This window comes from Fusarium sambucinum, chromosome I, assembly GCF_050947815.1.
Source record: "Fusarium sambucinum isolate potato_lamoka chromosome I, whole genome shotgun sequence".
NCBI classification, from domain to species: Eukaryota; Fungi; Ascomycota; class Sordariomycetes; order Hypocreales; family Nectriaceae; genus Fusarium; species Fusarium sambucinum.
This window is the reverse complement of record NC_139294.1, coordinates 2865430-2878228: the sequence shown is the minus strand read 5'-3', so window position 1 is coordinate 2878228 and position 12799 is coordinate 2865430. Positions and strand designations below refer to the sequence as shown.

General features: G+C 48.8%; 3 protein-coding genes across 3 annotated transcripts; 1 reads left to right on the top strand and 2 right to left on the bottom strand.

Annotated features, from left to right (window-relative positions):
* Positions 1-250: 250 nt before the first annotated feature.
* FSST1_003659 (carboxymethylenebutenolidase) lies at positions 251-1375 on the top strand (the record flags this gene model as incomplete). The annotated part of the gene is made up of 6 exons (XM_083229758.1): positions 251-314; positions 372-414; positions 466-506; positions 563-714; positions 772-897; positions 950-1375. The coding sequence occupies 6 exons, from the start codon at positions 251-253 to the stop codon at positions 1373-1375; spliced, it is 852 nt and encodes a 283-aa protein (XP_083087089.1).
* A 316-nt stretch (positions 1376-1691) lies between these two features.
* Positions 1692-4457, bottom strand: FSST1_003658 (Mechanosensitive ion channel-domain-containing protein; the record flags this gene model as incomplete). The annotated part of the gene is made up of 2 exons (XM_083229757.1): positions 1692-2905; positions 2960-4457. The coding sequence occupies 2 exons, from the start codon at positions 4455-4457 to the stop codon at positions 1692-1694; spliced, it is 2712 nt and encodes a 903-aa protein (XP_083087088.1).
* Positions 4458-9037: 4580 nt separating this feature from the next.
* On the bottom strand, positions 9038-11191 carry FSST1_003657 (uncharacterized protein; the record flags this gene model as incomplete). The annotated part of the gene is made up of 4 exons (XM_083229756.1): positions 9038-10278; positions 10347-10930; positions 10984-11085; positions 11157-11191. The coding sequence occupies 4 exons, from the start codon at positions 11189-11191 to the stop codon at positions 9038-9040; spliced, it is 1962 nt and encodes a 653-aa protein (XP_083087087.1).
* Positions 11192-12799: the final 1608 nt, after the last annotated feature.

The following is a 12799-nucleotide window of genomic DNA, read 5'->3' as shown; positions in this document are numbered from 1 at the left end:
AGCGGGATCGGACCGGTACCACAGCGGATAAGCTGATGAAGCTTGAATCATACCTCTCTCAACCAATCACAAGTCTTTAGCTTGAAGGATGGATGGATGCAACACCCCGCCGAGGGGCACGCATCGAGGGGAACTGGGTTGATCATGATATGAGGTTTGGTTGATACAAGTTCACCAACCACAATACAACTCACATTTGTCTTCTCATCTTTCTCATCATCCTAAGCCTGGGGGGAAAAAAACTGCCAAAATGTTGATCAAAGAGTCCCACGTCGATGTCCCTACCACTGCCAATGGCAAGGATGGCACTATGCGTGTGTCTCTCCTCACATGTCATCAACTTACAATATCAAGAGCTTATACGTGATCAGGTATCTTTGTCTTTCATCCTACTATTCCCGGATATCCCAATGCGTGAGTCTTATGAGATCCAGCTGATCTATCGTCCACTAATCAATTTTCTAGACGATTTCCCGGCGTGAGTCTCTTCAGTGAGATCTACCAAGGTCAGTATTCAGTTTACTTCTTCTTCCTTATGTGAAACTCCGACTTACACCTCCAGTCACCGGTCCTGTGGCTCGCTTCGCCCGCCAAATCGCTGGCCAGGGCTATATCGTTGCCGCACCTTCTTCATACCACGACTTTACAGGTCCCGAGCCTCTCAAGTACGACGTTGAGGACACTGACCGCGGCAACAAATTCAAGATCGAAAAGGTGACATCATCCCATACTTCTTTGATCATAATATGAACTCCTGCTAATAATATACAGACTCTCGAGTCTTACGACGCCGACTCGTATGCTGCTGTCGACTACCTCCTCTCACTTCCCACATGCACAGGACGCATTGGTTCCACAGGCATGTGCCTTGGCGGCCATCTTGCTGTCCGCGCTGCTGTAAGTGTTCCTTTTTAATGTCGTTACATATTTCATGCTGACTCTGTCTCAGCTTGACCCTCGCATCTCTGCTTGTGTCGGTTACTTCGCTACAGATATCCACTCTCGCACTCTGGGTCCCTACGATGCTCCCAACACTTCCTCTACAGCCCCTGTCAACAGCAACCACACTCTGGACCTTTTTCACAAGTTCAAGGGCGAGGTTGCCATGATCTTTGGAGTAAAGGATACTCACGTCCCTGACGCTGGTCGTGATCTCATCCGTGCTAAGCTCCGTGAGGCTGGTGTCGTGACCAGCTTCTACGAGTTCGCCTGGGCTCAACATGCTTTCATCCGTGACGAGCTCAGCAAGGGTCGTTACGACCCCGCCATTACCAAGGTTTGCTTTGAGGTCCTGCTGGAGCTCTTTGGTCGTGTCCTCAAGACTGACCTGGGAGCCAAGGACGGTGATGTCCCGGCACCAGAGCACGACTGTTAAGGTGGTCAATATGTATCACGATAATACAATAAACATTGTTTTGAAAATATATGTATAGGGTGTAATAATATTCTAAATTCTTTAATTCGTGAAGATAAGAGCTGCTGATTTGCAGTTCTTGAATGACTTTCATAAACCGATACACCTGCCCAATTTTATGTGAATGAAACAATCTGAGTAGTAAAAAAGGAGACGACTGTCCAAGTCTCTCGAGTGCACCGAATGCCAGCATAAAAAAATATAATCCCAACCCAAATGGCCTTCTCAATACACAATGTTCAGCTGTTACGCTTCTTCTGGATCAATTCCAGGTCCACTAGCGCTGGGGAGCGGGAGGTGGCCCTTGAGGAGGTGGTCCAGGTGGTCCCTGGCCGGGTCGTTGCAGAGGATGGGCAGTGTTGTATTGGTTACTGCTGCTGGTATAGGGTTGGTAGCCATGAGAGCCCTGCTGGGAGGATCCAGGAGCAAGGTTGGAGTGATAGGGTGTTGAGCCCATGCCAGTCTCGGCCTCCTCATCGAAGGGGCCATGGGTGGCGCTGCGAGGGCTTGCTTGCGTCAGTTGGATACTGGCACGAGGAGCTGTCTCAAGTGACAGTGAAGGCACAGCTTCGCCGGCCTTGCGACGACCGCGAGTGCTCTCACGCTTTAGATCCGTACGTAGGTTTTCAATGTCTCTACTACGGCGCGAATCGTCGTGGCCATCTAGTGTGTGGTTATCGCTGTTGTCCCAGACACCGAGGCCAGCGGCAGCAGGGCGCGCATTAAAGCCTTCAGCAGCCGCGGCCTCAGCCTCAGCAGTGTTCTCCTGCTTTGAGGTTGGGACCATGCGAGCTTCATCGGTGACCTTGGCAGCATCATCACGGCTCTGCTTGGCAAAGTCATCGGTGACGGTAACTGAGTATGAAGGGTTGGTGGGTCCGCCCAGAGGCTCACCACCACCACCGGGAGCAATGATGGGAACCTTCTTCAGAGCCAGAGCCAGGGCACACATAAACTTGGAGCGACGGCTAGAGCGGACGGAGTCGTTGTGCCAGTTGGATTTGTGGGCGATAGTAACATAGAGCAACAGCTTGTCGAGGTTACCAACGCCACCAACGCTGATGCTAAGATCGGGCTGGAAGTCGCGGGCGTTCTCAGGCAGACGGACGAACTTCTCCATCTCAATGCGGAGCAGCTCAATATCCTCAAAAGACGTATCAAATGAAACATTAACTTCGATGGTCTCGTGCATGGACTTGCTACGAGAGATGTTCTCAATCCACATGTTGTTGAGTTGAATGTTGGGAATCTGGACGGTTTGCATGGTATCAAGGCGGTGGAAAACAGAGTACAAGAGAGAGATCTTGTTGACAACCATCTTGGTGTTGGTGATATCGACACGGTCACCGACATCGTAAGGGTGCTTGACGAACAGGAAGATGCAAGAACCGAGGAACTCCTGGGCAGTAACCGCGAAGATGAAGGAAAGTGAGAGAAGGGTGGTTCCAGCAGTGGTAAGTGTTGCAATGAAACTGCTCTGGAAGAAGGCAACTAGAAACATGTTAGTTTGGGTGGGTCACCCGGACAAGCCAAGTTGGTACTTACGGAAAACAAAGATGACGATCAGTAGGACAACAACAAGAAGAATCTTGTCAAAAGCTTGAAGAGCTTGACCAATGTCCTTCATACCTTCAGCGATGGCCTTTCGCTCGACACCAATCTCAACCGTTTTTCTAACCATCTCGTCAAGACTGATATCACCGTTATCGTCGCCATCGATCATGAAGAATGCCTCCTCGGCTTCATCCTTGTAAGCAGGTCCAAGAACCTCCTGGAAATCGTCCAAAGTGAGCGACTCGTGACCCTCGACAACATAGGACATCCAGACACGGCGACCCATGGCCTCAGATGACTTGGTCTTCTCAAGAGCTTCGATAACGATGGAATGAGCCGAGTTGGGGTTGAAGACTTGTTTACCAGCGATCTCAGATGCCAGGTTACCGAACACGGAAGCAACCTTGTCTCCAACCTTGCCAACTTCTCCGATGAGCTTCATGGGAGTGGCGGAGCCATTTCGCTTGTGGCCCTTCTTACCGCGAAGCATCACCTCAATGCTGTCGTTGATGATGGCGTCTTCATCAGAGAATTCTTGGCAGTGCAGTGGGAACAGAGTGCGGGAGGCATCAAAAAGAAGACCGAGGAGATGAACCTCTCGCTTGGACTCCTTGATACGGTTGGCGAATGAGCGCTGGTGGTATGAAATACCAATGAGCTGCACAATTGCCTTCTCACCAAGGAAGACGGCGGACGAGACGAAGAGAGCTCCCAGGACACGGCCCATGGTACGGACCCAGGGGACATAGATCTTACTTCTATCCTCATCCTGCCACAGGTTCTTGAAGGTGACATACGAAGCCAGGGCCCAGAAAAAGAAGGAGAAGGGTAGAACGAGGTTTGAAAGGACAGTTGCGTACTTGCGAGTGCCCTTGCTGACGACTCCAGTAAAGAACATGAAGATGGATGGCAAGAACCATGCAACTACCTTAGCAGCCCAGCAAGATAACCACATAATGAGAACCCAGAGGAAGATCTTAAAGAGAGGGGGGCCGTCGTCGCCGGCTCGGTCGCCATCATTATTGAATTTGCCGATAGGGAGGGCGTCCTTCTTGCCAATGGCAGACAAGACAATCAGGGGAATGGCCAGGAGAAGACCAACGGGAACGACGTATACAAGGTATCGAGTGACAACGGAGAAGTTAATAATCTTGTTGTAGAGTCTGCCCATTGCGTTCAATGAAGCATCGTCTCCTCCAGTACCAGTGCGGGCGAGGCCCTCGCCCATTCTTCGTCGACGTCCGCGATGTCCATGGGATGAATTGAGGTTCTCTTTTTCTGTGGGAGAAGAGCTATCGTCGGGGCTCATAGGCTGTCCCATGTCGGCTCTTCTGAGGCCGCTGCGGGCAGAGACATTGCTCCTGACCGTCGTGAGCTGAATGCCTTCCATGTCGTTCGAGTTGTTGCTGTTGCTTCCACCAAGAGGGACAAAGCCTGAGTGGGAGTGGCGCGAGTTGCGAGGCGAGAGCGAAACGTGGCGGTTGACCATTCTCGGACTCGACTATATATCGAACTCCTACCAGGGAGCCGAAGGAGCGGAGATATTCGAAGACGCAGGTCGAATATTCCGAAAGTGCTAGAGGTGATTGACTCGTCGGGTCAAGTCAAGCGGATGATGAAACCGATGGTCGTTTTAGGATATGAAAGTCTGGGAGTGCCAGGCAGGGGGTGAGACGGCGGTAGAATATCAAATCCTTTGTCGCAATGATCGTCTCTTGGAGAGTCTTGTGAGATCCAGCAGGGGGTAAAATAGGAAAGGGGATAATTATATATCTGCTGGAGACTGGCTCGAGCTAGATGATGCCGAGAGGCGGGTTGTGGGCAATGATGAATGCCGATGATGTGTGGTAGTGGATTCAAGGAAACAAATGCAGACAAAGCACTATAACAATCGGATGGCCATACAATTCTCTTTCTTAGAATGCTTCCCGGGATAGGAAAAAAACGAGGGTTGGATCCGATCTGCCGTCTTTCTCCAGCGAAAGAACGGGCAAAAACAGGTTGGTTGGTGGTTGGTGCTACCTAGGACAGACAAAACTGAGGAAGCAAGAGAGACAAGAGGGAAACAAACAAAAAGATGGGAATGGGAAGCGATCTAAAAGGACAGGATTTAGGAAGAGGGGAGACCCGGGGTGGTTATAGGGAAGCTGGAACGAGCGTCGTCTTGTGGAGAATGAAGAGGGAAAAGAAAGATGGGATGCGAGAAAGAAAGAAGAGCTACAGTAGAGTTGAAGTCAATCAATCGTCCATCGACGAACGAGATTTCTGGGATCATGGATTGGGTGGAGGTTCCCTGCTCCTTCCTTGTCAGTACTGCTTGGCTCTTGGCTGGTGCTCAAGCTCATGTGAGTGTGAAGGGCACTGTGCTCATGGCCTGTGGGCAGTTGATTTCTACAGTGATTACTACCTACAGTTAGTACTAAGGATGGTTAGGTCTGTTCCATTCTATTTGAGGTTTGTTCCGCCTTGCCATCCAAGCACATCCTAGGAATACCAAGCCGGGACTCACAAACCGACAGTCCCGTAAAGGTCTGGCTCGCGAAAGGGGCCCTCGTGGGTTCATGTCCAACTAATAAAATAAAATAAAAGTCTTGGGTAGTCTCCAGTGCTTCCATCGGTCACAGCCCAGCGGGTCAGAGGTCAAAGTCCCTGAAGAAGGGGGCAATCGTTATCCACAGACAGTTAGCCACCATTTCAGGTTTTTATCTGCCTTTTTCTCTTTGTAGAAAAGTAGGCAAGCTAAATCAATTCTCATTGGGTCTTTATGGTCTCCTCTCCTGTACTGTACTGGAGTAGGAGCCCTACCAGCTGAAAGGATCCGCGACAGGGTCCCCAGACACGCTGCAGGCTCCTTGAATTTTCTTCCATTTTTCTGCCCTCTTTCATCTGCTTTTACTACACTGCAATTAAGTGCTGCAGTGCCGGCTTTTCACTTTTCAGGGGCACCCGGCCCCTCCCAATTGAGCCGTACCCTCCAATGGCAGCACTCCAAAACGACGTTTTACAACGCCGGGCCAGGGGGAGGCGCCGCCCCTGGCAGCCACAGACAGCCATTGACAGGTCGCAAATGCCCCCTTTGTTTCACGTCTCCCAATCGGGCTCGAGGACTACGCGGCCAGAGCCAAAGAAAAACTCGGACTGGACGAAGGTCGGTTCATGAATACAGTGCAGCTTATCTCATAATTTAACTTGACAGGAACACAGGATCAGGCAAGACATGGATGGCATGGTCTGGTCTGGTACGAACCGAATGCAACAAACGGGCAGGCAAAAGTAAGAATGCATGACATTTAAGTTTTGCTGATTAACAACAGCCCATCATCTTACATAGTATACCGCAGTGCTACTGTAATTATGGCGACACGACATGGTATTCGCATGCCCCAACGAGATGGAGACAGTAGATTCGACACGAGAGCGAAAGATCAGTAAAGGTCAAGTCATCGGTCGGCTAAGTTAATAATAACCGTATCTTCTCCACCTTTATTCCACCTTTTTCTTACCCACTGCGAAAAGCTTCAACTAGCCCAGAGTCCAGCTCTCCTCCCGTCATGGAAAAGATGGACCCGACGCTTGAGATCTCAAGTGGTCCATCTCCCGATCTCACATCGAGAGCTGATGTTTCTCAATCACAGTGAAACGTTGACTGTACGACTGCCTTTTGTGTAGCGGTCCTGGTCAAATTAACGATAAACTGGCCAGCAAGTCAGTCGTGCATAGTCTATTCATCAGCAACATCACAAAGGTTTATTTGCGATTCTTTGTTGTTTTCACAGCAAAATGTAACCGGCGAACAATTTCTTCACTAACAATTAGCCTTTTGACCCTTCAACGGCTCAACTTCCTCCTTCGTGTTTTTCAACGCCTGGCTTAGGTAGGCTAGCACCTCTTCGGACCGCGTTCAACGTTTGACTTTGACGCGCAACCTACTCCTGTAGCCAAAACAAAAGACAAGACGAAACGAGCCAGCCCTTTTCTACCATTTAGGAACTTCTAGCGTCTATTTGCGCCACCATAAAAAAAAACACGAATTCTTGTTGATGGTTGCAGAACTGCGTAGATCTACTTCAATAGCATCAACTGGCATTGACATATGATATTGGTTTAATGCCAAGAGAGAAGCATTACCCGATGTCTCCCATGCATTATGCTTCAGCCTCTTTTTCATATGGATGATGTGATAGTTTTTCTACCATGTAATAAACCTTGGAAAAATCATCTACAAATGGAAGGATTTCTTCTTCGACTGGCCCCTCTATATTGCCACCGGCTTAAAAACCAAGAAACCGAATCACGATATAACAGTGGTTCAACTACAAGTCGGCCCTGCAGCCCCTGCAGACACGAATTGACTAGTTCTCAGTTAGTTTTTGTCGACGTGTCGAGTCGGAATGGAAATAACAGTTTATGAGATGGAAAAGAAAATCAAAACGGTTGCTAGTTGACAGGTAATCCGCATTGACCCGTGCTAAGAATTGAAAACTAGTAGAGGTTTGAGAGAGTCAAGACTGGAGAATATTTGCTTCTTTTCTTCTCACTGTAGTTTCGCAATTACATGCTGCAATATGACTGTGTTGGAAAATATAGAGCTATGGATGAATGTGAACGTTCTTGCAGTCCCTTTTACTCTCGCAACACGACACTCAATTGGGGTTCCTGAACGAATGATACACTGTGCTATGCTGTACTGTTATCGCTGCACTGTCTGTCAGGGTCCCAATGTCCAGGTTGTCTTCTGTAATGCAACCCTCTGGTCGGTCCTGGTCCTGATCCTGGAGAAGACCAGCAGACTGGGTCAACATCTCGCTTCAAGCAACGACGTTTCTTACTTCTTCTTTACAAACTTCAACACAACCGTCAACAAAAAAATAGTAGATATTCAAATTCGCCGTCATCAGATTCCTCTTCTAACCGCCGAACCCTTAATGTCTCACTATCTTCCCACGGTATCCATGTCTTGCCATCCACCAGCATGCCCATCATCTAACTACAGAAACACCCTCCACATCGCAATGCCGATCTCATTATCCGTCTGGAATCCACGTCGGTCGATCACCAACAACCACGTCTCCGCTACGAGCAGGAAGAGGTCAGTGAGAATGCAACGTGATCTAATCGATCACGCATCCCCCGGGAAAGCTTGACCGTGCTGTGCTCGTCAATCCAGTACTGCAACAACGCCCCAGCTCGTATTTCATGACGTATCGGATATCTCGATATCAAATCGCGAAAAATGAAGCGAGACCGTCTGTCGTCACTTGTAACACATGTATTGCCATGGTAAGCGCGCGGCATAAAACACCATGACGTTAAAATGCCAATCCACCAGAACTGTGCTAGGTGGTTATTAGGCTCTGCAACCTCGGCCTCGGCCACCTTGCCAATGCTTCCTGATCCAGAATGACAACCGCTCTTCGGGCATTCTTTCTAGCCTCTTTCTCCCAGCCGAATGCTGATCAATGGACAACAACAAAGTGGAGATGCCGATCACCAGTCTTGTCTTGTTTGGTTCTTGTTTCGTGGGGCACAAATCCCAAGCTCAGTTGATGACGGAATTTCGGGGTCTCACCAAAGCCAAGACGGTCCGTTTCAATAGTTCAGTTCAGCTCAGATTCCATATCCGTAGTCCACAGGTGTTTGTTGTAAAGTCGGCTCACGGCCCCGACGACGTCACTAAGCAGTTACTAAAGAGCTCGGCGAATTTCCACTTCAACTTGGCTTGTTGTGTTTTGATGAGTTGCTCATTAACTATCAAGCCAGGTAGGGACTCTAGGGACTGAAAGTGGCAGAAACAATAGCCGCGGTCATGATCTTGTTCCTCTGACGTCACATCATCTAAGACACTCAGCTCGCACTACTAGCGTTAGTGGCTGTGGAAATCATCTCCGTTCAAATAAAAGACATTGATCCAATATCATTTCGCTTGCTACTTTGTCATGCAGGGTATCATGAAGTGCAGTACAGTATAACAGCAGTACTAACCAGGAAATTGCTCCAAATCATATCGTCACAATCAAATTCAAAAACGCCAGAGTCGTGATATCACTCGCTCCACATCAAACATCGACCTCATCTTGTCGTCTGAACCCCTGACGTGAGTCCAATGGTATCCTTCAGCTCGACTTTCGCTTTGTCGTTCTCATACCCGTAGTCGCTGCCGTGGCTGTCTTCCGGCTCGCCAACTGTGTCAAATTGATATAACGGATCCAACCTGGCTTCCCGCTTGAACAAGATCCATCTCTTGATCCACCAGGGAAGGACTTTGGTAACTTGGTATCTCACAAACACGCGGGTAGGTACTGCAAAGATGTAATCCAGTTCCTCTAGCGTACGTTGCTTCGTCTCCGGCAGGAACAAGAATATCATGACCAGAGCAACGATGTTGAAGCCTGCGTACATGGCAAAGGCACCGATGGCGTGTAACCTCGCTAATATCAACGGGAAGGTGATGGACAGAACCGCTGCCCAGAACAGACATGTTGCTACAGCCCATGACATACCCACTTCGCGATGCGACAAGGGAAACACCTCGGCCGAATAGGTAAAGGGCACAGGTCCTTCTCCGGGTGAGTAGAAGGCTGCGAAGAGATAGACGAAGAGAGCCACCAGTGCCATGTGGAGTCCGCCGGTGCCCGGAATCAACGTGCATAGGCCTGCCGCAAGCAATGTCCATGCCATCTGAGGAAACGTAAAGAGCAGCAGAGATCGTCGACCAAAGGTATCTATTGTCCATATTGCAGGCCATGCAAAGACGAAATTGACCAGACCAAAACCCATCGATGCCAGTAGAGCCTGGTTATCGGTGGCTCCAGCATCTCGAAAGACACTTGTCGAATAAAAGGCAATAATGTTGATACCGCACATCTGCTGAGCAATCATAACCACAAATGACGCCAAAGTGGCTCGTCGCACACGGGGTATCGTGAACAGTTCAATGAAACGTTTCGCATAGTTTCCCTGGCCGATGAACTCGAGCTCGACTTCGAGTTGTGCATGAATATAGTATAGGTCGCGGGCGGCCTGTACCGGGTGGTTTCTAAGTCGTAACAGGGACTTTATCGCATCGCCGTAGCGGTTCTTTTTCATGTACCAACGGGGGGATTCTGGACAAAAGTAAATCAAAAACATCAAAGGCACGGCTGGAATAAAAGCTGAGCCTAATTGGTATCTCCATGCATTGTGGCCGATTTTCGTCACAGCAACATTTGCACAGGTTCCGAGAAAGATACCAAAGGCCGTCCACATTTGCCAGCTCATTACCAAGGCACCTCGAATCGGGGCAGGAGAGTTCTCGGCAGCGAAGATAGGGACTATCAAAGCAAGTTAGTTTCTGAGCAGGCAAATACCGTGCGGGCTGTATGGATGAAAGGCGACTTGCCTGTTGAAGCCTTGGTACCCATACCGATACCAAGAAGTATACGGCACGCAAAAAGCTGCCTCCAGTTGTTGCAAAAAGCACTTCCAATGACAGGCCAAAGACAGAAATTTGCTGAAAAGAATATTGTGCCGCGGCGGCCAAAACGCGCATTGAGAGGATCTGAGAGCCAGCAACCAAAAAGAGCTGTCCCTATATAAGGCGCCGAGTTGACGAGACCAACGAGTAATTTGTCGTGTATACTATCACCACCAATGCCGAAAGCATAAGGAAACTCGAGGTTGGCACCATTTGATCCTGTCTGATCCCAGCCTTGCACAGCGGCGCCGATAGAGCACGTTGCAACTGTCAAGTAGAGGACAAAGGGAACTCTCCACTTGTGAAGGATCTCGTCCCTGAGTGCTTGGATCTCTTCATCGTTGAGTTTTTCTTCTCCTTCGATATCCTCATAGCCAGTGGGGTCCTGGGCGACAAGAGCACCCTTGCGGATGAGAGGGCGATAATGGTCGAGATCTTTTTTGCGGCAGAAGTCGTCCACATCGGCTAAGAGTCTTGCTCGAGGAAGTCCCCAGAGAGGATTCTTGATTCTTGGTGATGTCAGTGGTGAAGGGTAATGAGACAGTGCTTCGAGTGGACGTACTTGGCTTCAACGTTTGCATGCAGGTTAACGTAAGCTTCTGAGGGACGCCGTGCATGTTCGATCATTGAACTAGAAGGATATTCGTTGGTGGTCCTTGATAGACTGGAAAGAATTGATCAGCATGGGGATCGACAATACATGATTTGGAGTATGAGCATGGGTATAGACCGTACCGCTCTACATCGTCTTCGCCGCGATTCGGCGCCATATTGTGAAGTAGACGGCCCAATTAGTAGTGACGCGGGTATGACTGATTTGAATATGAGACTGAGTGGCCGGACAAAAGGGCCGTTGCCCAAGAGCAAATACGGCTGAGACCAGCAGCAAACAAATGGTGAGAGTCGCTTGGCCCGAGGCTTTTGGGCGATCGAGTTAGACGAGAGTTTGATTGATTGTCGCGACCGTTGAGATGAGATGAAATGGCGATAATTCCTAACGGGTGTCGTCGGGCGATCGCCTCTCGAATGTGGGGTTTGGAATGAGATGAATCGAGGCACAGTCAAAGTAGAGAGAGAGAACAAGGATTGTCTGGTTGTAGCAGAGTATAGAATATGCGTGATGAGGGTTATTACAACACTGGGATCAATCACGCAAGTGATTCTGAATGATTTGACGTGGGTATTGGTCGAGAAAGTTTGAAGGAGGCAAAGTTGAGTCGAAGGATCCAGGCCCTTTCCTCTGGTCGTCGTCGGTTAGTAGGTAGAATTATGCGACGAACCCAAAAGTCATGGTAATGAATTAGGTAGAAAAGAGTCAAAAAACTGGAAGAGGCGACATTCGAAACTACAATCGGTGGCAGTAAATTATTCTGAAGTCGCATCGGATATTGAGTTGAATATAGACCCCGATCAACTAATCAATCGGTTAATCAATAATCAAGAATAATCAAGAGAGGGAATGCGGCGTTCGGCTGCGCTTTATTCGGGCTTTGGCGGGTGTGCTTGAAGATGGGGAAGAAAAGACCAGGGTCTGGGTACTAAGGTAGGTAGGTACCTCTAGTCAAGGATTAACAACTTTACATGTGTACCAACAAGACTTGGCTCAACCTGACGAGTAACAATTAACTAGCATAATTGATGTTGTCTATTCTTATTGGAATTAGGAATATGTGTTATCAATGCCCTTAGTCACTGTTCATATCATACAAAACAACATGTAATGTTCTCTGTCCTCTTTCTCTTGTGGTAGGTAATCCATCCACTACCCCAGGTTATCGACCCAGGATCGATCTATCGTGCATCTCCGCAATCTGATGGATGCCAGTTCAGTTCAGGTCAGCCCCAGACTCAAGCAAGGTACAGCCGGTCAGTCCACTTGTTGACTTTGTTTGAGCCTCGACTCTCCAACACTAGGAAAATAACACACAAGATATTTCATCTTTCCCAAAAGAATACATCATTCCAACAAGGGTCCCATGTCTCGCATCGGTTGTCACAAACTGTCAGGCATACAGGTACCCTCTACGCTGTTCCTCTGTAACCCAACCTGTTCCTTTATATGACCCTCATGAATATCATGGCCCGTTCCGAGAAACAATCCACGGTTAGACTAGTGGCATGACACTTTAACCAACACGGAACTACACGATCCCGTCTTAGTCTCGTGACCAGATCAGACAAAAAGACACCAGAGGCTCTCGTTGATACGTGTGACGTGGCTGTAGCTATTGGTGATCTACATACTTGAATCGCCCGGCCACTTCTATTCTGCATTCCGAATCCTTTATGCAAGGTAGACAAGGAAAGTTGCGGAAATATTCCTTGGTTGTTTTGATACAACGTGGATCACCGTTGCATTCTTCCGTTCTTTAAATTAA